At 37.3% G+C, this 26956-nt stretch overlaps 1 protein-coding gene across 1 annotated transcript in view; it reads right to left on the reverse strand.

Annotated features, from left to right (window-relative positions):
* Positions 1 to 1666: 1666 nt before the first annotated feature.
* Positions 1667 to 26956, reverse strand: part of LOC139741645 (dual specificity protein phosphatase CDC14A-like) — a 78254-nt gene continuing 52964 nt past the window's right edge. Inside the window, exons 9-15 of the mRNA XM_071652228.1 lie at positions 23113 to 23237; positions 20472 to 20519; positions 17089 to 17109; positions 14506 to 14631; positions 12560 to 12659; positions 6466 to 6527; positions 1667 to 3386 (exon numbers count right to left, since the gene is read on the reverse strand). Coding sequence (XP_071508329.1) covers positions 3338 to 3386; positions 6466 to 6527; positions 12560 to 12659; positions 14506 to 14631; positions 17089 to 17109; positions 20472 to 20519; positions 23113 to 23237 — 531 coding nt within the window. The 3' untranslated portion in view covers positions 1667 to 3337. The remainder of the gene's footprint in view (positions 3387 to 6465; positions 6528 to 12559; positions 12660 to 14505; positions 14632 to 17088; positions 17110 to 20471; positions 20520 to 23112; positions 23238 to 26956) is intronic.

Raw genomic sequence — 26956 nt, forward strand, 5'->3', positions numbered from 1 at the left:
TATACTCTCTCTGAAATATGAACAGCTGATACTACTGGGATATGATTGATTCAAACTGCGATAACTTAGGGGAAAAACGTTGGTCTCATATACATGTACATAAGATGACCCTCTTGAATAAAATCCAGCTGATATAAGAACACGACACCACTGCTACCTGAGAGTATATGCGCTGATGAAGGACTATACTACATCAAAAGCTAATACAAACACACTAGATGAGCAGATCTCAAAGTACAGCTTCATAACAGAAATAAAACCTACATAATAGTGAAAATTCAAAAACTACAGAAACATACGATCAACACTTAGCCACTCTTTTTTTTTTTAATATGAGCATTGCAACAGTTAGGTTTTTATCGTATTTCATAGACTAGCAATGCACATCAGTTTGTTGCGCACATTCAAAATACAGCAATTGCTAACTGCTATATGGAATGACCTAAAGTTGCTAGCGATCTAATATTCTGTCTCTCTACTGTCTACGTGGATTGCATTGATCTCTCAGAATTCTGTGTACACGTTTCACACTTCTTACTCTTTACTTCTCCAACTTTGGTACGGTATAAAAATATGTATCACAAGCTCTTTAGAAATATACAACCCTAGGTTCTCTTAGTAGTAAAAGTGTGCAAGACGGACCCACGAAGAGGAGTTACTTGTGTGCATAGACTACAAAGCTGCTCTGGATATATCCTAAATGGTTGTGCCTATACAACAGGCAGAAAGAGAGAGAAACTGAGAGAGCCACACAAAACAAGAACCACATGTATACCATGGTAGGTTTTGCAAAGGACATGGAAAGTTTAGAGCATTGTAGAGACTTAGAATGTAAACATGAGAGTGCATTCATCAACAATCCACATCCTAGGTACATGAAAATAGAATGCTACGTAATTGGTTCACGCATAGGCTCTAATGTGGAAATGAAGACAGAGAATAATGGAATACTAGGAGAGGAAATTAGCTTACAAAAGAGAAAGGAAAATACAAGACAATTACTCAGGATCCTTTCAAAACTTTTCTTCACTTCAAACCTTGGCACATTCATCTCAAATCCTAACAGAGAAAAAAAATCAACAACAAAGAGTTTCTGAATAAAATGTTAAAATCACCCTAAAACTGCAAATTTCCCTATACTCATATTCGACAGCATTGTAAGAAAACTCAACTCCAAGAGTCATCTTGCTTATGTTCTATACTGGAATGACTGTATCTAAAGGCACTCAGTCGTGTATTTCAACTGTCTGCAACAATGATCACAACTAATGACAATATCTTGATATATATATCTCATACCTTACATTTAACAATATTTCATTATCAACAATAACAATTTACCTTGCTGTGTACCTTTTAGAGAATATATGCATTTCCTATCACATTTCAAAGTCCCCTTAACATTCACTTCATGAAATGCTTGTGCACTGTGGAAAATAGTGATTTTAAAACTAAAACAACAACAGCAACGCTCTAACACAATCTTTGGGTGCTCAAAACTTGTGACTTCTACTTCACTTAATGTAAATTTTGCAGGTCATAAATATTTTAACTGAATAAAGTCAATGGGGATGGCACATGCTTGCACAGGACAAGTGAACATTTTTCACCTCAAAGTATCATTCCTTTCATTAAAGATCAAAGATCAAGTCATGAAATCAGAAACACAAGATGATGACTGTCAAAATCTTTCCTTACAATTATTTTGATATGCACCGAAATGGAAACCAAGTCAGCCTCACTGACAATTTCTCATGTTTCTGTTTTGCACTGCGAGTGACAAAGAAAGCATTATATTAGATGACCACACTCCCTGAAACAGTTGTTTCAGTTGTTTGAACTGCAAACTCAAATGACAAGGAATATCCAATGAATGGAGAGGTAAATAAACTGTTTTGTTCGTAAGTGTACAGAATGGGGAAATTTGGTCAAAAGAAGAGCTTCATTCATCAATGAGTAAAAAACAAAAACAAAATAATTTCACATGACTGGGCACTACACAGCACTCAGCAAAATATCTGGTAAATGAAGGACCAACATTCCTCAGTGTGACTCTTAAAAGTGTGACATATTTGGTCCACCAAGAAATTAGGGGAAACGTGCAATGTGTAATTATCAAAAACGTCACTGTACATTTCTACCTGTGTCTCATTACAGAATTGATATAATTGATATATTGATATAATATGCAAAATGTCAGATTTTGGAGTATTATGAGAATTGTAACCTGTAGGTAAGCAATCACAGGACTACTGACTAATCTCCTCAGACAGTACGCACATGCAGTCTGTGACACACGTATACATACAGACTAGGCTAATTGGAGCAATTCCTAAATCTTACTCGTAGGGTTGGAATGTGGTAGCAACATAACATGTATATTACAATAAGGCTGGACAGCAATTTGATACACTCTGCATTGAAGCAGTACTTGCAAACTCAATCACACCAATATATACTTTAAGTTTCTTGTTGAGTCCAGTTACTCTCATTTTGTTGAAATAGAAGAATCAGGACTACTGTATTGTGAACTTACAAGATTCAAACGTTTAACATTGCTGTGATATTACAAGAAATTTCTGAGTAGCATATTTCGAATACTACAAAGCAGTTACCACAACTAATGCAACAGAATTATCTCTTTATATGAAGAATTGCAGGCCAAAAATTCTTATGCTTGAACATGCAGAGTACGTTTGATAGTATATTTGTTCATATCACAGCAATAGACACGTGTCCTGTTAATCCATAATAATTCACAAGGACAAATCAAGGGAATGCGGAAAGAATGTACATTTATTACATGGATGTGTTAAACTAAAAACATCCTGGCACAATAAAGGGGAAAAAATTAAGGACTTCAGAAAGAGAATACGTAAGGCTGATAAATTAGCTCAGGTCTCCCATTTAAAAATCATAACTTAATCTACTATGTACAGAGCATATTTAAAAAGGCAAAAAGTAAATAGAAAGGCTATGAGCTGAAATAATAGTTTGCAGAAAGATCTAGTAAAACAGGGGACAACGAACCCGACAGAAGGACATATACAAGTCAATGGTGTTCAGCTGTTCTACTCTGAGAACATTCACAAGGCACTTTGGGCATAGAATACATCAGCGAGTAGGAAAGAAGATGTGAAAAAGTCGCTTTTTTTTTTCTCTCTCTCTCTGAAATCCTTGTCAGAGTGTGAACTCTCTCCATCAAAATTCCTGAGAAGATTGTGTGATGTGTGAACGCGAGTCTTGTTCCTCGTCGTCATTTTCTGGAAGGCCACAGCAAGGGTGAAGGAGGAGTGGAGGGAACGCTTAGGAGAGGAGACGGGTCGCGGGATTAGGATCAGCGAAGCGCTGCCGACTTAGTAGAATGAATACGAGGGCTTGTACGACTGTGGCATGGTGAGAAAAACATGAAAAGAAAGAAAAAAAATACTTCAGTTAGCCTCTTAATATTATCATACTCTAGTTCATTGATGCTACAGAATTTCCAAAATAATTCTGATATATGCAATACATAGGCCACTTCTTGGGCCCATTCACATATTACTGATATGTTCTGTTGAAAGTGCTTACTTGTGATATGCAGCACATTTTCTACTTCGATCTAACCTCAAATGCACATACTTTTAATGTCTTTTCACAACTTAATCTTGAGGCATATACAATGTAGCTTTTACTGGTCAATCACAGCAGAGCACAAATAAAACACAACTTCTCCTAGTTGGCTCTGAGACATGATTTCACTAAAAACAACAGATTTTACCCATTTTAATTTTTTTTTTTCAGTATAAAAACAAATCAACATCTTTTTCAGTAGAAAAGAAATGAAAAAAAAAAGAACAATGATAATAAGTTACATGCTTCTGTATTAAAGGTGCATCTTTAAAGGAACTGAGTACACTGACAGCACATCAATCATGCCTGGAAATGACAACATTTTCTTGTACTTGCCAATCATTCAGTTGGATGGCATGTGAATATGTTACATTGTGCTTATGATAAAGCATAAATGAATAAATGAATACAGAGAAACGGCTGAGGAATCGTGTAAAAAAAAAATCAAAAGGTATGTCTGACATTAGTCAAAGAGATGCAATGCGGCACAAGGAGAGATTTAAAAAAAAGAGAATGACATGTCTTGAAGCTGCGTAAAGAAGAATGCTGAAATGACCTCAAACGAGGAAAACAAAAAGTGTATAATGGCAGCAGAATCTTGTAGCTGAAATGAAGAAATAAATATTGAATGTAGATGACACATATGAAAACTGGAAGAAAAATAAACTTGGAGGCAAGGCAATGATCAATTGCAACTTGCAGGAACAGTCATTAAAATAGAGGAGAGAGAAAAAATAATAATCAATGGGCAATGTTGCAGCTGTAATTTGCAAAATTATCATGAGAACATCAAACAGATATGCACTCACTGCAATTTTAATGATGACTTAAGTTGTGTAAATGAGTTTTAACATCCAGCTGAGTCTGAAAGGGATATTGACATCAGATACAGTTCATTTTTCAAAGCCAACTGGAAGATGCTTTGAGCATTTAAACAAAAACAAAAGAGAATCCGAGCAATCATATCAATTCACATGTAAACATGCAAAGGGTTGCTCCATTTGGCAATTTGTGCAAGCTACACATTTCGAATGGTCAATGTTATCCACAAACCAACTCAACAGAGTTGACAAGCTTGCTCACAAGAGCTACACTGTACTTCAGTAATCTCAAGTGACAGACGTATGGCTGGTGACTAATCACTTGACACTTAACAGTCAAGTGAGCCAATAGGGGACACTCGACTAGTGAGCCATAAGGTGATGCCTAACTGGAGACCAATCAAGTGACACCTGGTTTGTCATCATTCACGTGTCCCCTGACCTATGACCCTTCACAGTGAAGACCTGAAGGGTCACCCATTTCATGCAGATTCAGACTGAATTTAAAAAAATGAAAAACACACACAAAACAAAGCAGAAGTGGCTTGCATTTTCTGAGGGTGGGAGCAAGTTTTCAAGGGAACTAATCATGCAACTACACTAAAGGAAAAAAAAATCACATCACATACTGAAAAAGTGGAAATTTTTGCGCATTTCGCGCAACTAGAAAACTAGCACGAAAATGAAAGCAAGCAAATATTCTTGCTTGCCATCCATTCCAGTAGTTGACGTCTCGATTCCGCGGAAGTAAAAACATGCAAAACTCTTCATACCTTGCCAAGCGCGGAAAATTAGTCGCGCGAAAAATATCCACTTTAACAGTTGGTTCTAAACATGCATTTGAGTAATCACAGCCAGGTTACACACAAAAATTATGGCTAAAGGTAGCATTGTACACATGCATTTTCGTCAGTGGAAGCTTTGAAGTATTTAACAGAAGAATGCTTCTAAAGTCAAAAGCACAATACATTTATCTTTCTCTTTCTTCCTTCCTCTATTCTGTGAATGTTTCAATGACTGGATCAAATTCACCTCAATCAATGCAGTAAACTTGACCATAGATATGAGTGGTCGAGTGTATATATATAATCAGTTGTGAGCTGGATGAGATAATATACTTGGATGTGGGTAAATTTCTGGAAATCCTTCCCAGTTTAAGCACTTGATGTAGAGAAAATGATTTTCATTGAGGTAATGGGGCAATGCGCATACCATACGGCCTTTGATGTATGTAAAACTACAAAGCAGCCTATGGGCAGCCCTCCCCAAAGTCCCTTTTCAGCTACATGTAACTGTCATGCATGGCTTGTGCAGTCTTTATCACAAATATAATGAGGTAGCCCTTTCGGGAACACATCTTTCTACTTCACTGTAGCTTTTTTTTGAATCTGTATCACTTTTATGATTCTAGTAGCAATGTAAACAACCACTCTTATATCCTCTTGTTTATCATTGATAATTAAAAATTGTTTAAAGAAATAGGTGAAATTGACGGTGATAAAAGTGGTGTGAAAATATTCTTATTTAAAATCTCATGTATTGAAAGATTTCTTTTGATCAGATTTGGCAACGAGAGGACTTTGTTAAAAACCTAGCTACTTGCTAAAATCAATACAGACCTTCTGACTGACTTGAAGTGAATTTTGAATACTATGAAGCCTTACTTTGTGGCTCCTCCAGGAAGAACCATGAAGAATGTGTGACATTTCTTTGTGGGAATGATGCAAAAGTGAACAGAGGAGTAACTGGCAGAAATTTTCAGTGTACTATAGATCCTTTTTATGAATCTGAAACTAGGAAGGCATAAGATCTAGGTGAGCTCAGCAGTCAATAAATCAGAGTGAAGTAGGATGCTACAAGATGTTGGGTTATTTGAAATCATTACGATTGAGATGTAGCTCACTCACTACCTGACGCACTGAATGGAAACTTGCCAAGTTTGGATGTTGTTGAATTGGAAGATAAATACATGTATAGGTTGAGAGGAGGATGAAGGAGGCAGGATTTCCTCCCGTCATTTGATTCCACTCACCCCGGGTACGAGACAGAATATACTTTGTCTTGGGTTGTGCTGGAGTATAACTGTTGGATTACCTGGGAGGATATGACGGGCATTTCAACTCTCTGGTTTCAGATCACAATCGAAATGGTTTCATTATCAAGAGTTGGATTGGTTTGGATACTTACACATACATACACAGACACACAGATATTTATTGACTGTATAATTGACAGTATTGACAGTATTGACAGTATAAAGTGGATCATATTAAATGGAGTAAATTCTGTGTTATAGGGATGATCATTGATGACAATGGAAAATTGATGAGTGACATAATAGAAGGATTGACTATTCTGTTTGCATTTCCTTCAAAGCAAGGTAAATCAAGAGATTTGTGTTGATGAATCGGTACAATAGCTGAAAAAAAAAGAAGCAAATCATATACTGTAAGGATTGCACATTCAAGAATGACTAAATCAACTTAAGCAAAATGTCAAGGCTGAATAGACATGCATACAACATCCAATTTTGAGAATAGATTTACAGGGCCATGAAATAATCTATAAAAAAAAATATGTGCAAAATAAATCACTGGCATCTAATTTTAGCTTACATGAAATTCTGCAACTTATTGTGAAATAGAGAGAGTAGACACAATACTTGTGATGTTGTGATCATCAATAAGAATACAATGTATTTTGGAACTCAACGGAAAATAACTACTTCTTCAAATTGCTGCATACATGTATGTGTATCTCTTCCCATTCAAACCTCCATCAAATGCTTGACCTTCTTTGAAATAAGGGAAGCCCGGGAACTCCAATTCAGAAAACAGAATCAAATTCATTCATCTAAATACTCCAGAAGAGTTCCATATACATGCATTGTAGGTAGCATGTCATTTCCCCTTTTTCTCGTAAGCAAAAATCTTTGGACCAAAAATTCCTATGTAAGAACACTCATTGTAAATGTTTCACAGAGAATAAAGGAGCAATGTAGGCTCACTAAAGAAGTATTAGGCTTTAAAGAAAAGAAAGAACTCACATTCTCCAAAGGGCAGATTATTTCATAATTGTTGAAGGCATAATTCTTATGTGACAATAAAAAGTGGCCATGCACTTCCACGGACATGAGCACATTAGAATATATGATAGGCATTCATGGACACTTCATACATTTGTCAGTAATATATGAAAAAAATGTATGGTTACATGTAATGCACCATTTCCTATTTAAGGAAAAAACTGGGGAAGCATGCTCAACTCATGTGTGAGAACAGCTCATTGTTCAACACACATGTACAGTGCAAGACTTTCTCATGTCAGCTGAGCTTCATGCATGCAGTTGCCGTGCAAGGCAAGCTGTGCCTATTTTACCAAACTTGGACCATTTCGTAGCAGCGGCAAATGGCGGGAGCAACCCGTGATCGGCGCGAGGCCTGTATTGTCCACAAAAGGAAAGGAGCAGTACGGAAAGCATGTACATGTAAGGGGCCACCTCACAGTAATATTTCTGGTAGCAGAAATATTAGCATACAGCAGTCTCTTGCATAGTCAAGACAAACAGGTTGAGTAGGGCTAGCAAAAATTAACAGGACAGCTCCAACTAATCACAATATTCAAGATTTGACAACTGAAACAGAATTCAAGATACCAAGATCACTACTTGGCACGCACACAGATAGATGGCAATACACAACAATAACAATTCTACACACATAGTGACTGGATTAACGATATTGCCTCTGCCTTCTCATGCAGTCACTACCCATTCTCCTATACATGCGAACCTTTATTCACATCACATAAAATTCATTACTCTTGACCTCTGACCTTTGACCTTTGTTCCCAATCAAAAGTATAAAGGAAAGCGTTCCAGTCTATTTCTGTCTATCATACAGAATAACAAATGACTGGATTTTCTTTTCTACCGGAAGGCTTGGCTGGAAAATTACATCTTCTAATGTTTACTGATTTCTAGCAAACAATCATGGAAAACACATTCTTAAATCATATTTTTAACAAAATCTGTGACATACATAGAGATGAATGGCCCTCTTGGCAGCTTGAAAACGTATACCTCTGATAACTGTCTGTTAAGTTTTCTTCTTTTTATCTTTTAATTTTTTGTGGGAGTGGAAGCTGAAGCATGATTACATGATCACGTGGCCATGCTTGAAAGCTACTTCTCTGGTGACGGGGTTCCAGCTTCCTAAAACTACTGCTTGCACCTTCTGATGAATCTAGTACTGAAACTGCTAAATTTGGGTTTAAAAAGCAACAATACATCAATCAACTGGGAGCCTTCTATGGTAAGGACTCAACTTAATAATTTTGACTTTAATTCTTTCATTTCATTTTGTTTCAAAATTTCAACACTACTGTTTGCCTCATCTCCCTAAAGTTTAGGCAGCAAATGTACGATTTCACTGCAGCAAAGCTTTCCAGGCAAGGTTAGATTGTTTTCATCTCCTCTTAGTCAGTTCTCTAGCCATACCTGCATTCATACCTGAGACAAACAACGGAATTAACTTCAGTACAACATCTGACACCAAGCAAGAAGCTGCAAACAAGCCAATAATGAAACGGTGATAATAATGCTTTGCCACAGATATGAGGCTGACCTTCTGAAACACAAAGTATACAGTGCCGAGCGAGAGGGCTATGTAACCAAAGACGAGTGTAATGAGGAAAGACAGTCCACAGAATGGGGGAAAAAATCAAAAGTAGGGATTCTCAGGCAGCGAGACCTTCAAAGCTAAAATCAAAGTGAGCTCGACACAAAAACATGTCCACGAGAAAACAAGGACGACGCCAGATGTACATTTATAGCTCTCTGGCACGCAAGCAAACGTGCCCAACTCATTAGGCAACTGTGATGGCGTACCACAAAGACACAAAACTGGGAGTTTACATAATCTGGGTAGACAGGCTGTCCTGGGTCGTACATGTATATGTATCTCCTTGGGTGGTTGGCTAAGTTGGCCTCGAGATATCTCAACCTGCCACTAGCTATTAGTGCCTTTGTCAGGTAGCGGAGGGAAGGAGAATGTATTTGAAAAAGAAAATGGGTGATGGTTAGAACATAATCTCATACCACGTTGGAGCTTTATTCTTAAATTGCTTTTTTGTTTTTTGTTTTTCTACTGCTTTATATGGCTTTACATTTGTGTTTGAGAGATGCACATTTTATAAACAGCACTGCATTGTTCTGAGGGGTGAAAATTCTATTATTTGGTTTTTTAAAATGCTTACTTTCCTGCAATGGATATGTGAAGTAATACGATTTGGGAAAGACAGTATTATGGATGAAAGCTGCAGTAATTTTGGGGAAAAAAATAGTACAAATACTGAAAAAAAGGAAAAATGAACGAGATGGCATCCCTGAGGATGGTTCTACATTTCTGTTCAGATATAAAGTGACAGCTGTTTTATTCATGCATCCTATGCTAAATATCACATGATTCTGGTTAAATATGCGTAGGCTAAGGACTGACACGAATCAGTGTCAAATGCATGCATTTTGGTGATCTACATAAAGCTTGTGGACTTATGCCTATACAATAAGGAGTGCATATCACACTAACAACATTCATAATACATACATCTACATAAGTGCATTTGAAAATGCTCACGATGGATTGATTCAAGATTAATCTATCAATATATGACGTTGCCACAATAGGACTGTTCAGTTTTTGGGGAGTTTTTTTCACGATTCATGCACATTAATCAGTACATACAGGTACAGTGTCTGTTTGAATACAAGGTAGAAATATGTAAATAAACAACAGACGCAGGCCGATGAAAGACTCCAGCAAACTTTTAAGTCTTTCAGTTTTGTGCAGGTCAGTGTTTTGATTCCTTAAATCATTCTGCCAGTAATCAGAGCAAAAATGTGATACATGAAGTGATAAAATTGCTAAACTACAATCAACTTCTTTATCTACCACCAACTCATACCGCAGTATATGAACTCTAAAATGTAAACACTGTGACATACAAAGCCACGTGTTGCTCTAAGTAAGCAGTTCTGGGAAGGGAGGTATAGGTGACATACCAGTAAAAAAAGAAATGGGTATCAAAGATAAATGTACTTACACAATCTTATCAAGCCTTCATTTATTTTCTCAAATACGATACCATACAAAATTCAAGACAGTAACTGATCATTTCTCTCTTGCCAACCAAATCTAAATCACGTATTCAAAGGCAGACCTCCCAACCTTTCTGACTGAAAAGTTGGGTTGGGTTTAGCTCAAAAGTAGGAAAAGAAGAGCACTTTCCATAGGAGTGTGTGGTAAAATTATCAAGAAAATATGAAAATCCTACTGAAACAAGAGCTGGGAATTGTCAAAATTCAGATTCTTTCCTCCAAATTCAGAATGGTTGGAAGGTCTGATTTTTGTCAGAAATATTTATTCAAATCATCATGGATACAAGGGTTGGAACTCCTGTAATAAGCACCCTGTAAGTCAGATTCAAAACATGGTTGTATACCTACACATGGCAGCCAAATAAAATGACAAATCATCAAAATTACAACAAAAATTAATCCGTAGTTAGTGAAACATTATAATTTGTACATTACAACAGTATAACTGCTATATTTCTCCATGGATGCATTCTGTTGTCCTGTTTGGAAAGAAATGCATTGACAATATCAAGATGAACCATCTCCATTTGTTTGGTACAATTCACACATCATAACACATGCAACGTTATCTGTAAGTTAGGCATGGCATATGACTTGAGGAGAGGAGTTAGGAATGAAAGCTTCACACAGGAACTGGATATTAACTCTCTTGTTCAGAAACAATGAAAGAATGGGTGGTGATAAAGGGAAAACAAGTGCATGCAAGATTCAAACATGAAACAAGTGGAATGTTAACTCTACATGTTTTCGTTTGTTAGAATGAAAATAAATGCCATGTCTAGGCAAAATATGTTAATGTACACACAAAAGGATAGATGATTATTGACAAATCTTTTTGGCTATGTTAGGATGATCTTCACAGTGAACAACACTATTAACAAAAAGAGACCCTTAAATAGAAAGGCTTAGATGAAGAAAGTACTGGTAAGAAATAAAGAGACAGAACCATCAAGTCTGAAAAAGCCAAGAAGTACACAGCTGAAGTTGCTTTGTCCATTTTACAGCATTAAAAAGGTATGGCATTATTGCCACCACATTAGTTGCAATATTGTCCAGTACAGAGTGTCGCATAGTCAGAAAAAAGACTTATCATAGCAACCATCTTAGAGTTAAAGTGGTCCCCCCCCCCCCCCACACACACACACATACACCTCCAACAGGTTGAATTTTGAAGATGCAATAAGATCCTCAGTTTATTAACCCCATTAAGAAAGCAAAGGAACAATGAAAATCATATTCTCAATGTCTTGTTGCTACTCACTTATCATTTGGCCACTTGACCAAGCCCCATATAATGTTTCCCTTCTGTTTAGTTTTTCAGCTTACATACTGATTCTTTTTTTTAAAATCCTATAGGCCCATTCATCTTGCAATCTAAAGGAGATCATAAAGATTGGATATTGAGCAACAGACATTTGTTCTGTGAAGATCAAAGAAAGGAAATGTACATGCATTGTACACAGACAGACAAGAAGACTTTGCTTATTGATAACGGTCTCCTCCACCTGTACACTTTAAGATCTGAAAGGATATTTATGTATTATTTCACATGATTATATATTTGTAATGCGAAATTTTGTTTATATTTTCATGACTTGTGATTAATATGTTCGATATTCTTATATTATTTTCTGTTATGTACAAGTGGAGAAATAAAACTTACTGAAACTGAAACTGAAACTTTGTGTCTAGAGACAAACATGGATGAGACTAAACACCAAAAATAGATATGGTTGAAGGAGGAAGTTTTTCAGACAAAGAGCTCAGATGTGTTAGATATCTAGAAGAATCATGGTTGATACAGCAACACATGCAGTCAGAACAGAAAGGAAGAAATCATCAGAAACATGAACATTAGTGAACACAGCACGAGACAGGATAACCACAGGGGAGTCTTTTGTTAGCTACAAGTAGACGAAAGAGGGTAGGGATGACTGAGGAGGGATGGATGGGCGAGAGGACCACTTACTGGTGTGGAACGGGTGTATTTCAGTGATGAGGACGTGGTACTGGTGGTGTAGTCGCCCGCGTTATGTCCTGTGCTATACTCTTTGCTAATCCGGACCGAGCTGTGGCAGAGGGGCGCGGGCGGGGTCGGGTGGAGCGGTACAAAGAAGTTATTCATTTGTTAATGACAAAGCTCTCACAAAAAAATGGTACAACAAGAATGACACTTACAAGATGACCAGAGACTCTTAAGATTAGCTGGAAGGTTTGCTGAAGAGCAATAAACAGTTTTTACAAGCAAAGGGACAGTCAAACACAAAACACCGTATCTACATTTTAATTTCTTGACAGAAAAACACTAAATGATTCTTTATTTGCAAGGAGTCACAACAGGTACGGAGGTAAAACTGGTTATAACTTTAGAAGATGACAAAAAATTTGCACATGACGAGTAATAAATGTGTGATGTTTATACACAGTTGCATTTTAATCACTGCTGTACACCGTATATACTGGTACTTAGTACACGCTCAAGAAAACCTGTCAGTTTTGTGTGAGTTGCATCAAACCATCCAATGTGCTACAGAACACATACATCCATCTAATTATTCTCAGTTAATGTGCTGAGACTCAACTTATTAAAAATTTCATGGTAATCAAATATGTTGTGTGCAAAATGTGCATAGACAAGATGTAGACACATTTTTTTTAATAAATAAGAATGTATTTATCAACACAAAACTCATATTCAGAGGTCAAACTTGAATTACCACCACCACAATCCCATTTCAATCACAAAGGGTAACAGCACTGAAAATGCAATAAGGGAATGGACACATCAATTTTTCCCATACCACACCATCCCACTATTGACAAGACTATCTGGAGTATTTTTCTTTCAGTGGTAAAGCCACTGATGACGCAGAAATATGGAGAAACAGCAAGTTCTGAAAATAGAGTTTATGTTTCATCTCAATACAGAGCAGTGTGGGCAGACTGGTCATTGGGAAGAACAATGAAGAAAATATCACTCTGCTGAGCAGCTTGATTCGCTTTGCTTTGCAATGCTCTTTCAGCTATTACAGTATGTAAATGTACAAACTGCAGTTATTTCAATGCAGGTGGGTTTTTTTTTTCATAAATGGCTGGTGCTGGTTGATAGCAGTGTGCAAATTGAAGCAAGAGATGAATATTTCCTTGCATTTATAAAGGTCGTGTGAGGCTAAGTTTGGGAGTGCTAAGGTGGGAAAGCGCTGGACAGTGTGAAGGCTGGGAAAGTGGGCTGCATGGGTGTGCATGTGTGTTGGGTTTGCAGCACAGTGTGTGAATGAACCTGGTGCTTAGTGATAATGTGAACCATGCCCTCCAGGTGTGTTCGACCAGTGTCTGCATTCATAAAAATTTATTTGCTCTATTTTCCCTTTTATCTACTAAGAGACAGACTGGAAGACTATACCTCCATACCTTTCTTTCCATCTCTCTGTGACTACTTGCTAACCTTGGACATTGCAACTGATTGACAAGCTGCTGTTCTGCAACATCGATAAGCACTGATTATTCAGTGTTTATAGCAGTAGCCATGATAAAAATCATGGACATCATACTTAAGTATGTACTAGAGTACATATGGCCATGATTTTTTTCATGGCTATAACTCTTCACACTGAATTATTGGTGTGCATTTACATCAATGAAGGGCAGTTTGTCAATCAGTTGCAATAAAACAACTCAGTGCAAGAGAAATTAATTAGGATAACTTGGACTTATTCTAAAGCATATGGCGGGGAGCCGTAGAACTCCCCCCCCCCCCCCCAACAAAAAAAAAGACTCTCTTTCTCCCTAAATACCCCTCCCCTTCCTCATCCCCTTCCCCTTGTTAGATAGTAATCATAATGTCATCAATATCTCGTCAGATTGATATTCATAACTGGAAGCATCTGCTGATGCCATATTTTTTTTCTTCCTTACCTTTTGAGGGCTGAGTTTGCAGCCGCAGAGTGCCTGGTTGACCGCCGCACACTGGACACGTGGGTGGACGGGATGGCCTTGGAAGATTTGGCAGGAGAGGTCGCAGAGGTCGTGGCTGAGGAAATCCTGGATAAGTTGTGAAAAGAAGAAGACAAATGATTTGTAAAAAATTGTTTTACTTCTTTTTAAAGGCAAAGAGGAAACTACAAAATGTACAGATGTTCTAGAACACATTCCACCATTTTATTGTACACAGAAAACTGTTTCTCTGTAACAGTTCATTTCAATTTTATTGGTACATGTACTTTTCAAATTGATATCATTGCTTAGATGCACATTCTTTGTGGCATTTTATCTGAACTGCTTACAGCTTGTGCTGAGGGGGTTATCTTATCCGTAGCCTAAAACACTTTCTCTGTTCCCTCCAAGAATTCTTCAGTAGCCTGAATTACTTTTTTTTTTTAATTACAAAATGTTAACATATAAACATGTAAACCTTTTTCACACTTAGCCAGCCAATACTATATGCACAATGAAACATCACTGAAGTGGAAATAATGGTGAAATATTCTGCAATGAATGTAATGTCCTTACCATACAAGTTATACATCTTTGGCATTTCTTTTCAATAGGCAGTATCAAGTACACTATCACCATGATGACAGATTGATAAATATATGCATATGGATATATATAATTGTATCTTTCTTTCAATGAGAATGGTCAACATATTAAGAGTATTGTCAAATCTTAATGGTGATTTGATAATAATGATATGTATAAATATGCATGCATTTCTCCATTTACTTTACTTTACCTATGACAAATACAAATGATGATCTGTGCACAGAATGACACAATGCTCAACAAATGAGAAAAATTATTCATTACCATGTGTAAGTGGAGTTGTTAGAAATGGTAAGGGATGACACAGTATGTTATCTCTAGAAAGAGGCCATCTTTAGGTTTAGGTTTCCATAAAGTGCAAAAAACCAAAACAAAACAAAACAAAACCAACTGATTTTTGCTTAGACACAAACTCAGACATGCTCTGATTGCCATAACACAAATTTGCTATACGCAAGATAAACTAACACTCCAGCTCAGAGCTTGCAGCACATTTTCTCTCTCTTTTTTTTTAAATTCAATATCAAGATTGATAGAAGTGAACACGCACAAACACAAAATTACAAAATAGAAGCAATGTTATTTTTGGCAACTTTTAAGGCACTTTTGCATGCAGCATTTTTTCTTTGCTGTTGTGGTAACATTTAAAAAGGATAACCTGCATGTAAATTTTTTCCTCCTAATTCACACAGACACAGAAACAGCTCCTCTACGGATCTTTCATAAGCTGAAATCAAACACTCAGGACCTTTCTTGTTAAGGTGTTCCTTTATTAGGTTTATACTCATCGTGTATGACATTCAATAAGTAATGTCTCCTCCCCCTCCCCCCCCCAAAAAAAAAGAATGAATAAATAAATGTATATCTGAGAATCCACAACCACGACTAAAATTTCCCCCATAATTTTTCTCACCTACACTTTCCCTAAGATAAGTGGATAATTTTCTTCCTCAGGAAAGATTAACTGTCACTGTAATAGTTAATTTCTCAGAGTATTAGAGGCCTTCAGAACATTAAATAAACTGGATAGAACTATGTTGTACTATCCTTGGAGATGTTGCCTTTCCCTGTCTGCATCACCTCAAATTTTTCCTAAAATGGGTCAAATCACTCCATCCATTGGTCAACTGACCTCTATTCCTGCTCCTGCACAACCCATAATATAAACCATGTTCAGACGACAAATCCTAACCTCGAGGTTAAGCTCTTGCCCCCTAACTACAACGTGTGTCCACACGACGAATCTAAACCTCGAGGTTATGAAACCTCGAGGTCAAATTCCTGCCCCTTTGAGTGCGTTGATTTTTGTGTCCACATGGTGCTTAACTACGAGTGGGGACCCCCCGCGGCTCGTGGTTAGAGCGATAACCAGAAGATTTCTCGTGGCTCTTAACATCGAGCAAACCTCGAGGTTAGCTAACTACGAGTGCATCTTCACGGTCCCTAACTATAAGCGCTAACCTCAAGGTTTCCTAACCTCGAGGTTAAGGCTTGTCGTCTGAACGTAACTATAGATAGATAAACATGATAGAGGATTCATTAAGAAGACCAGTCTAACAACCAGTAGGTTTTGTATATGTTATCCCCAATCAGGCCGGGCCTTTTTGGCTATGCCAAATCAGGGGGAAGGCAGATCCCATCCCCCCCCCCCCCCCAGCCATTTTAGGGTTAATGGTACAGAAATTGTGACAATACTGTTTTTCTGGTGGCAATATACAATTTTGCTCTCTTAAATTTAAAAAATGTCAATAATGTGTAGAGCAAAGATAAATGCAAACCAGCGATGAAATGCATACAGAAACAACAGAGTTTAAACAAACAATGAAGGCTCAAAAAGCAACATGCTCTAATATGAAGCAGCAAACTTTTACAACTTGCACAGCAACCAACAATTTTTGCCCTTTGTGACATACCACAGCAGAATCTAGACGTGACAATCCAAACATTCATTCTTACTTTTTACTACTTGCTTTGCTCCTGTTGCCATGGCGACATCATCGTTCAGAAGGGAAGCAGGGGTATAAGTGATGTACAGATGATACAATGAGGGGTGTGTGGTATATGTTGGAAGGTATATGAAATCAACAAGGGGACAAAGGTTTTAAGGTATGTTTGGGAATTAACAAATAGTGAGAGGCATGGTTGAGGAATGGGGGAGGGTGTAAGAAAAAAAAATATTCATGTTATGCCATTTGCAAAACCATTTCCAGACAAAAATATTACTTGATAATTCCTGTTCACGAACACCAATTGAGGCCATGAGGTCATGAAACTAGGTAACAAGAATTAAGTACTAACTCAAATGCACATATTGTACCATTTCTTGTTCATTTTTCTCGTTCATAATGAGCAAATAAGGCCATACTGATATTCACCTGACATACTGGTAGTGTGTTGTAATGTCAGAAACATGTTCACTGGAAGCAGAAAGCTATGTGACATGGAACATAATGTCTGTGGATTTAAAAGTGGCTAGCAATAACTTACTTACTGTGTCTGCCTTTTGTCATGAAAGCAAATGCAATATTGTCAAAAGGGAAACTGTCTATTGTAAGTTCTGGTACACTGATTAGCGCTAGACTACATTAATTCCAAACCCAGAGTAAAGTTCATCATTAGTTATATTAGGACTGGACATTGTACAATTTAATACACATCACACACTTGCATTCCAACAAAGGGGGATTACAAGTAACCTATGGGTGACTAATGACAGATCTCAAATACATCAAAGGCATGCTTAGAATTTTATGGTCACTTTGGAGTAGTGAAAGTAGAAGACATTATTTCTTCAAGTGTACAGAAACAATCACCCTCTCCATTAAAATCTCTATTAAATGCAAGAAAGAGAGTATATATGTTAACAGTATACAAAATGCATTTATATTATAAACACTTAGCACACACTTGCATGCTACTCTTAATACTCAATCAATAACAAGACTATTCAAACATAACATTCTCCCGTTCATTTACTCTTGTCTTTCTTAACTCTCTGTTAGGAAAAACAGAAGCCCAAACTCAGATTCAACTAAGCGTAAATCTGAAGGGATGAGATTCTTACAGTCAACTCCCAGGATCCCATATTACATCATGCAAGAATTTGATAGATATATAGATTATACACCACATATATCAATATCTTTACATACAAATAAAGGAAGCTAAACAAAAATATGTACTTTCTGTTCAATGACAAAATTAGTGCATTATCAGAATATCCATTTTTTCTTTTTACATGCTATAATTTGACTCTGGTCACGTAACCATCACTATCGCTCCTTTTCAAAAGAAATATACAAGCAAGATAATTTCTACTTTTAGTGATAAATCCTTCCCAAGCTTTATAAGATATACAATGTAGTTTTAGTAGAGACGCAGACTTCTCTAAATCTCCTCACTTTCTTACATTATTGCATTGCTTTGTTTTGTCTTGTATTGGTGTGTGTGTGTGTGTGTGTGTGTAAGGGGCTTTTTCTTTGTACAACGGCATATTGAGTAATCATTTCTGTTCTAGGCAAACATGTCTTCATAAATGTGTGTGTAAGCACTCCTGTATGACATTATGTCTGACATTATGTCTGAAATAAAATTGGGATATTTTTCCAGGAAGAGTCGAACAAGAACTCATTTGAGATTTTAGGTCCCTTCCATTTCATCCGTAACCCTGTCCTACGCAGAATAAAGTCTAATGACACACTGAGCTGGGAAGTAAACAGAATGGGTGCTCAGCTGAGAGAGACGTATCATGTTAACTTAGCACACCCATTACCACTGTGCTTACAAGTGGTTGTTAAGTCTTTAGAAGATGGTATTGACATATAACTATCTTGTTAACGACATCATTAATGGTTATTAAAGGAATCTCCACTGTGCCTCTCATGGAATGATCTCCATTACTTGACATCTACTACCACTATTATGCTGAAAATCTACTCTTTGAGGGTAATTCTATTCAAAACTCTGCTTAAATTACAAATGGAATTCCACAATTTTACACCGTTCCTCTTCACTGACAGGAAAATGTTATAACTGTAAGTTGAGCATAGACAAAATTTCTCACATATGGCAGTTTGGCCTGTTAGCAAGTTTGATCTAACTTTTATTCAGCATTTTGTCAGTGAGGCTGGCTGCAGTTTATCACTCTACTACATCAAGACTACAATTACCAATCAACACTTGCTGATTAATTTTCAGTGAGTGTGGTGAGTTAAAAGAGTGAGGGTCAGTAATGTGTTGTGTGACAGAATACTTCAAGATGCAAACGAGAAAAATTATTTCCAAACACTTGAGATGCAAAATACAATACCTCAGAAAAGTGCGCAGAACTTGAGGACTGTTATCAAAATCAAATATTTTGTTCAAAACAGGAAAAAATAACAGCAAATCAAAGCATGATTTCACAAAATTCAATTTATGAGTTCTCTGAATACTTTGTGCTGCCATAGGGCATAAATATAACAGAGTGAGCGTTGCAAGAGATGTGAGTACACAAAAAGAAAAGCATCAATGTCAGCAATTGTAATGGATTTGAATTGAAGATTTGATGTAAAGTAATAAGAGAGTAATAACTGCTATTAGACAAAGGTAATGACCCTTATAGAAACTAAAAGCATCAAAAATAAAATTGGATGCTATTACAGAACGTCAAATTCCCAATAGCCCATTAACAACTGGCCATCAAATCGAATTAGAAACTGGCCATCAAATCAAATTAGAAACATGTGCAACACACGAATCAGTTTACACAAGGAATATTGTGAGAATTATCCACATCTTGTGACCTGAAGTGTTATTCCTGGAGTATCTTCCTCACAGAAAGAAAGAACATTTGGTGAACAATGAGCAATACACACAAAGCAAACAAATAATAATAATAATAATATTAATAATAATAAGTTGTCCCTTTTCCCCAGGTGCACAGCACTATCAAAACTGTCATGTGCTTAACTCATTTTTAAAATTGTTATTAAGCAATGAATGGGCAGCCACAATTTTATTGGTCCCACGACTGAAAGCCTTCTATCTTCTTCTTCTTCTTCTTCTGACATATTTTCCACCAACATCTCTGAAAATTATCAGTATTTTGTCTTCTCACATAATTTCTTTCTTTCTTTTTTTCTGTGATTAGTGGGCAGCACTTAATCAAAAAAAAGCATGGTCATTAAGTGCCAAACACTGCATGGTGCAGTAAATGACTGGTGTCAACTAAAATTGAATTCTGCACATTCAGGGCAGACAGCCAATCATAAGCACACCCACCAACAAAGATTCACTGTATTCCACCAGACACTTTACACTGGGTAGGCCTGACTACTGACCAACAAATCAATACTAACCTGATGGGCTGCGTGGTTGACCTTGTGTGGATTTTACCGTCCTCCATCCTGGGGAAAAAAAAACAACATGGATGAAACAACTGAGAGGCTTGTAGTATTCAGTTGTGATGGGATACTGCCACTGGAGGAAGCATAAGCCATGGCAGACGAGATCGGAGTGATTAATAAAGTAATGAGAGTAAAAGACTGGGCTTCACATGGTATTGAGAGATAATGAATGGACTTGAAGGTATTTATCTATGAGATTTGGGGGCACACACAAGTTCAGACACAGATAAAAGTGAAGAAGTACATTAATTTATCTTGACTTAACAGACAAAAAAGGAATCTCTTTTGGGCTGTTCTCAGAATTATTCTGACATCACAACACTGAGTCCTGTCATACTGAATGGCAATCATATTTAAAAAAGCATTTTAAAATCTTGCCTAACCTTTCAAAACAAAATCTAAGACACTATTCACAAGATATGAGCCAAAAAGTGCAGAAACAACGTCTATTCAAGATCATCTATATTTTGGTGACTACATATCTGACCTCACATTTTCATTAACCACAAAGATCAGTACTACTTCAAAAGACCTACAGCCTAACTGTTCTTGTTAGCAAATTATGCATGATATTTCAGTATTTCATAAGTTGTTTTTCAGTACCACTGGTCTGAAATCGAATAAACTAAACCACTGAGGGGAATGTGTATACTCCTAACATCCAGAACACTGAAGCATGCTACTCATGCTTGTAAAGTATCAAATCCACTGTATCCTTAAGTGAACAATACAAATTTCTGTATTTCACAACACTGAAGCATGCTACTCCTGCTTGTAAGTATCAAATTCCACTGTATCCTTACGTAAACAATACAAATTTTCGCATTTCAGAATCACAATCACAAATGCGGTTATAAATTGTGGGAGCAAGTCAGTATTAATTTCTTATTGCCAAAAGATTCTATAATAGAACAAACAAGTACCCTTTGATTTTTAGTTCCAAACCATGCTGTCATGTTGCTGTATTTCATTTCTCTCTCTTATTCTTTTCTCTATAACAGTTCTTCCGAGGTGTCTGAGCATGTTGGGGTACTCATGGGAATATGCACTCTGCAAAACATGTGCACTATCACTAATATCACTGTCATTATATTCATGGTCATAATAACAAATTGTATAATTACCATTATCATTACTACTAACATCATCACTTTCATTATTCCTACCGTTCTCACTATCATTATCGCCATACTGTAAACACGGACATTTTAGTGTGGGAATTTTTCGCTCTGTGTCAGATAAGATAAAGACAGACCGTGTTTTTAATTCTGTGGAATCAAAGTATAAGATAAAAATATTTGCATGCTGAAATTTTTTTCTGTTGTGCAAAGTGCAGGAAAATTTCCACTTTCATCACTGTCACTATTTCTATTATCACTGTTATTTCTATTCTCATCATCATTTCTATTACTATAATTCGGTACACAGAGGCCCGAATTCATGAAGGTGGTACAATCTTGTACATGGTTAAAACCATGGACAAAGACCATGCAGTGCCAAGCATCGCATGGAATATTTTGTTACGAAATCAGTAAATTCGCCAACGAATTTTGTAATGAAATGATAATGTTGTTAACGAAATGATTGATTTCATAACAAAATATCCCATGTGACCCTTGGCGCCCCACGGTCTTTGTTCATGGTTTAAACCATGGACAAGATTGTACCACCTTCGTGAATTCAGGCCATAGAGTGTAATGCAGCCCAGAGTTTTACCTGCCGAGATGTAACCTCTTCCCAATTATTCCCAGGCCCACAAATATTATTTTCCCAGGCCTAGGGGTAACAGGAGGAAACAGCAACAGATGAGAAAAGGAGGAAGAGAATAGAAGAGGTTGAGAGAAAGGAGTGGGAAAAACCAGGATGGTTAAAAAGAAAAAACATTTGTACATATGCCAGACTAAACAGAGTCTCCAAATCAATTAACACTGTCTGTGTCAGGGACTTTAGACAGAGTGTACATGTACAAAGCTATGTTGTTATATTTTTTCCGTGCCAATCAGAGCTCAAAACACTCAAAAGGTTGAATGAAAGCTGCAGGTAATGCCGCGATAAATATGCCATGAGAATATCACAAAGACATCTAATGGAACACTGAGCTATAAATGAGCTAATTGTAGCATCAGCTTTGGATATTGGACACAGTATAAATCATAGTTTAATGTCACTTGCAAAAATCAATTTCAAGGTATCAATATTTATTAGTCAAGCCTTAATAAACAGACTTTGGTTTCTTTGTGAGTGCATTCATATCACTAAGTGTTGGGGTGGGGTTATCAGGAACCACTGCATTTCACTTGTCATGAAATTGACTATGTTTCTTGTTTTCAACTGCAATATTGTACATGTGTTGAATATATATATATATATATACAAAACATAAAATTACATAAAATCACACTTTACAAGAAAGGAAAGATATGCCACACTTCAACATGGCAATATCACGAAACCGGACATGAAAGGAAAATACAAAACGTGTGACGAAGATTGTGCTTTTAAAAAGAGATATGATGACTGGAGACAGGTTTGCATTTACTTTGAGGAAGAAGTATAACACAAGGTCTGGTTTATATTTCTTCTTCTCTCTTACTTGAGACTTCCTGTGGTCGCCGACCTCGCCTTCCTTGAAACCTTGAGCTGCCGCAGCTTGTCGCCCTGCGTCATCGTCTGCGAGGAGCTGATGGAGGAGCGGAGCTTGTAGGACTCGCCAGGTTGCTATGGAGACAAAGGCAAAGGATGACATGGCATAAGGTCACAATGACAATCAGACTTTGCCAATTACCACTTGGCGTTTATAGGCCCCTGATGCACCACGGACAAGGCTCACATGGTGGTGCATCATTGTCCGTTCATCCACATGGGAAAGATTAGTACTACAGGTCAAGGGTAGCATCATCTTGCTGATCTACTCTGGGAATAACTGCAAACTCATTGCAGGTGGTACATTGATCAATTCAAGCAAAATGTGTTACCAGGTATTATGCATCTTGTGACAGATGCAGGTAATAACAAATAAAGTGAAGTTGTTCCCTAACTTTTTTTTTTCTTTTTTTTATTTGTGAAATTTTGTTTTCAGGGTTTAGTTCTTGTTGTTCCTACAGCAGTGTGCATTACCATAAATTGGGGGTCAAAGATCATATTTCATGACAGGAAATAATGAATCAATCACTCACAACAGGCATGTAACTCCCACAAGATGGCACACATGCAAACTGCAACTGGTGTTTTATAGGACATAATTCAAAACTACAGCTACATGGGAGATTAAAGCCCTTGTCACCCGAGCGGACCAACCAAACCTCAAAACATTCCTGGAGTCAGGAGAAAAACACTTCAGAGATACTGACTGAAGAAAAAACTTTTGACATGACATTTGTACATCAAATGAAGTGTTCTCTGCCTCTATCTATCTCTCTTTTGCCCAAGTTATTCACATATTCCAAATGTAAGTAGCAGCAATATTTTTGAAAGATGAAAATTTTGAGTAGGTGACATTGTCACTTGATGTTTATAAAAACAGAATGAATAATTTGATATCTCAATCTCATCAAGACATCAAGGTGGGGTCAAAAACAGAAGGCCTTGCTCTGCATGCAGAATAGTGAAGGATCAGAAGGATCTTGCAGGGCTCCATTTCATGAAATTTGTCGGCCCTGACAAGTTGCCAGTCTCTGAAAATCACCATAGTATTACAGTCAGTGACCAGAACTTCTCAGCCGATCAAAACCCAAGAACTTTACTGACATTGTCAAAAACTGGCAACTTGTCAGGGCTGAAAACTTTTAGGAAACGCTGTCCAGGAGTATGGAGTAACTAGTGTGGTAATGTCAGTTGGGGAAATTCAATACATGATTTGGACGGGTACAGCAGTGTTCTATTCCATACCCCACCCCACCTCCACCCCTTCTGCTTGTTTGTTAGACAACTACAGCTTTGCCTCCCTCTCTACCCCCTTCTCAAGGTAAAATGAAAATGAATGTCATGCACATGTGTGCATCCATTTCTCAGAATAATTCAGTCTTGGCAGTCAGTGCTGTCATCCCACTGACTACTCCCCACAGGTGTTATGCATGAGTTAACTCTTCAAGGCTGGATGCACCAAAGACATATCTTCCCCTCTCCTTTGTTCAAACAAAGGCATCTTGACCCTCCCCTACAGTTGGAGGCGCCCGCTTGGATGGTATAAAGCACCTGTCTGCTTTTGTTCCCTCACCACTGAAGATCAATGGCTTGTATTCAAAGGGCCCAGTCTGGGGCTATATCATGGCGTGGATGGGTGAGTATGAATGGAAGATATCTGGTCTGGTCAGAATAGATAAAGTATGGATTACTTTCCATTGTACCACAAAGCTGAAGATGCTATCCTGTGTGGCTGAAGATGATTAAGGATGGGTAAAATGGCACAAGGAGAGGAAAAGACAGTGCATGAGATCAAAGGAGTTTCGCTCTGTACAGCGGCTCTCATCATAGTGTAACAGATAGTTAACCCGTTGAGGAAGAGTCCTGAGTATACTCGGGCAGGTGTCTATGGGAAATGCGTGTTGTAGCAAAATCAAACCGTCCTCAATGGGTTTAAACTATGCAGACGGGGACCAAACATTTGTCTTGTTTTTTTCTCCATTTCTCGCGTTAATTCTACACTTCTTCCTTTTCAAGAAATACACAAACACAAAATGCAAACTCTTTATACACACATACGCAGACACAAATAATACCTGTAATGCATTAATGCTTGCCAAGCCTGTCTCTGATCAGTTTTTCATTACAAATGTGTCATATTAGAGATTTCTACGGTCCTCATTTCAACCCTACCTATTTTTCAACAAGACACCACAGACCTTACTCACACAATTATGCAATCTGCATTTGAGACCATGCCAACACTACTTACAAATTTCTGAAAGGTCACATCTAACAGCATGTTTTACAGACGGTGAACAATGTTGATGTCCCATAATAATACTTCCTGAAGAAATGATCCCTTTTTGCATCTTACCCTCAAGTTGGAAGCATGAATATGGATGAAGATTCTACAGGCTTTTTAGACACATTTTTCTTCTTACTTTGTTTTTCTCCATCTTTTGCCCTCGAGAAACGTGAAATCCTTGCAAGTTTTCAAAAACAGTCATCAGTAGCACTGACACTTTGCGATAATCCTGAATAGAGTGTGCTTTAATGAATATGCCAAGTACCAGGATTGTCTGAAAAACACTTCATAGTGGTTGCTATGGATTTCTAAATCCATAATGGATTTCTAAATCCCCTTTTGTGTGCACAAAACATGAAGCCTAACTGAGTCAGCAATGAACCACTCAGTTTACAACACGTTTTCACAGAAGTAAATTCCTACAATTTTTTTTTTTCATTTATTTCAGTGGGTTAGGAATGTTCCCACTTTGACGAGTTACGAAGTGTATGCATAACTTCAAAGCTGGCTGTTTCTTCTTTCCAAATGTGACCTAACTAAAGGAAGGTTCGCCATGCCACCTACTGCTGATTTTGTAATACAAGGTCGCTTGTGTGGATCCCTGCCGAGTCCTATGCCCTTGCCAATGTGGGTCTACAGATCACCATACATTTCTCTACATTGCCTATAAAATGCACCTATTCAGCAACCAAGGTTGCAAGCGTTCTATGCCAGGTGCACATTCTTGGAACAGCTTGCATCTGAAGGCTTTGACGTTTTACATACTGTCTCCTCATCTTTCTACAGATCCATCAACTGAGTATATCTTTCTTTCAGGTGTGGATGTTTTTCTCAGCATTTCCACTGAATCTCTTCATCTCTCTCCATTTGAATTTCTTCTCATTTCTGCCCATCCATCTTCTTTCCAGCTTGCTTTCCCTATTCTGCATTTCAATTTCTTTGTTCAAGGCTCTCACACGTATTTAAGAACTTGTTGGTTTAAAAACATATACAGAAACGTGTGCCGAAATGTGTATGCTATCAATATAACTTCAATGGGTCTGAAAGCAAAGTTTCATCACATTTTTCCAAAACATGGTCTCTACAGAGGTCTTTTCCATCAATTTGTACGTAATCACGGGTGGCAGGTTTATACTCTGAATGGTTTGACATCTGTAAGGTGACTGAGGGGTGGAGTTTGGCATGACTGCATTATTACTTTCTCCATGGTACATTCACATAGTTATATACTGCCAAGTGTAAGTGTATTCTTCATTGCATATTTTGATTTACAGATTAAAGTTTGTGAGGCAGCTATTATATCTATTTATTTCAACATAATTATTCTGACTGGATTACAAGATCAGCAAATGAATGGTGTTTCACTTTTAGGTCCTGTACAATGGAAAGTGCAATGTCATGTGCAGTTAGCAGTCAGAAGAAGAGAATTGATATCAGTGCATGAACACTCCATAACTCTATACGCATTTAGAAATGTGTTTCACATATATATGTAATTCCACAATGC

Source organism: Diadema antillarum, unplaced genomic scaffold, assembly GCF_040938485.1.
Source record: "Diadema antillarum isolate AM-2024a unplaced genomic scaffold, OU_Dant_1.0 scf00000031, whole genome shotgun sequence".
Classification (NCBI taxonomy): Eukaryota; Metazoa; Echinodermata; class Echinoidea; order Diadematoida; family Diadematidae; genus Diadema; species Diadema antillarum.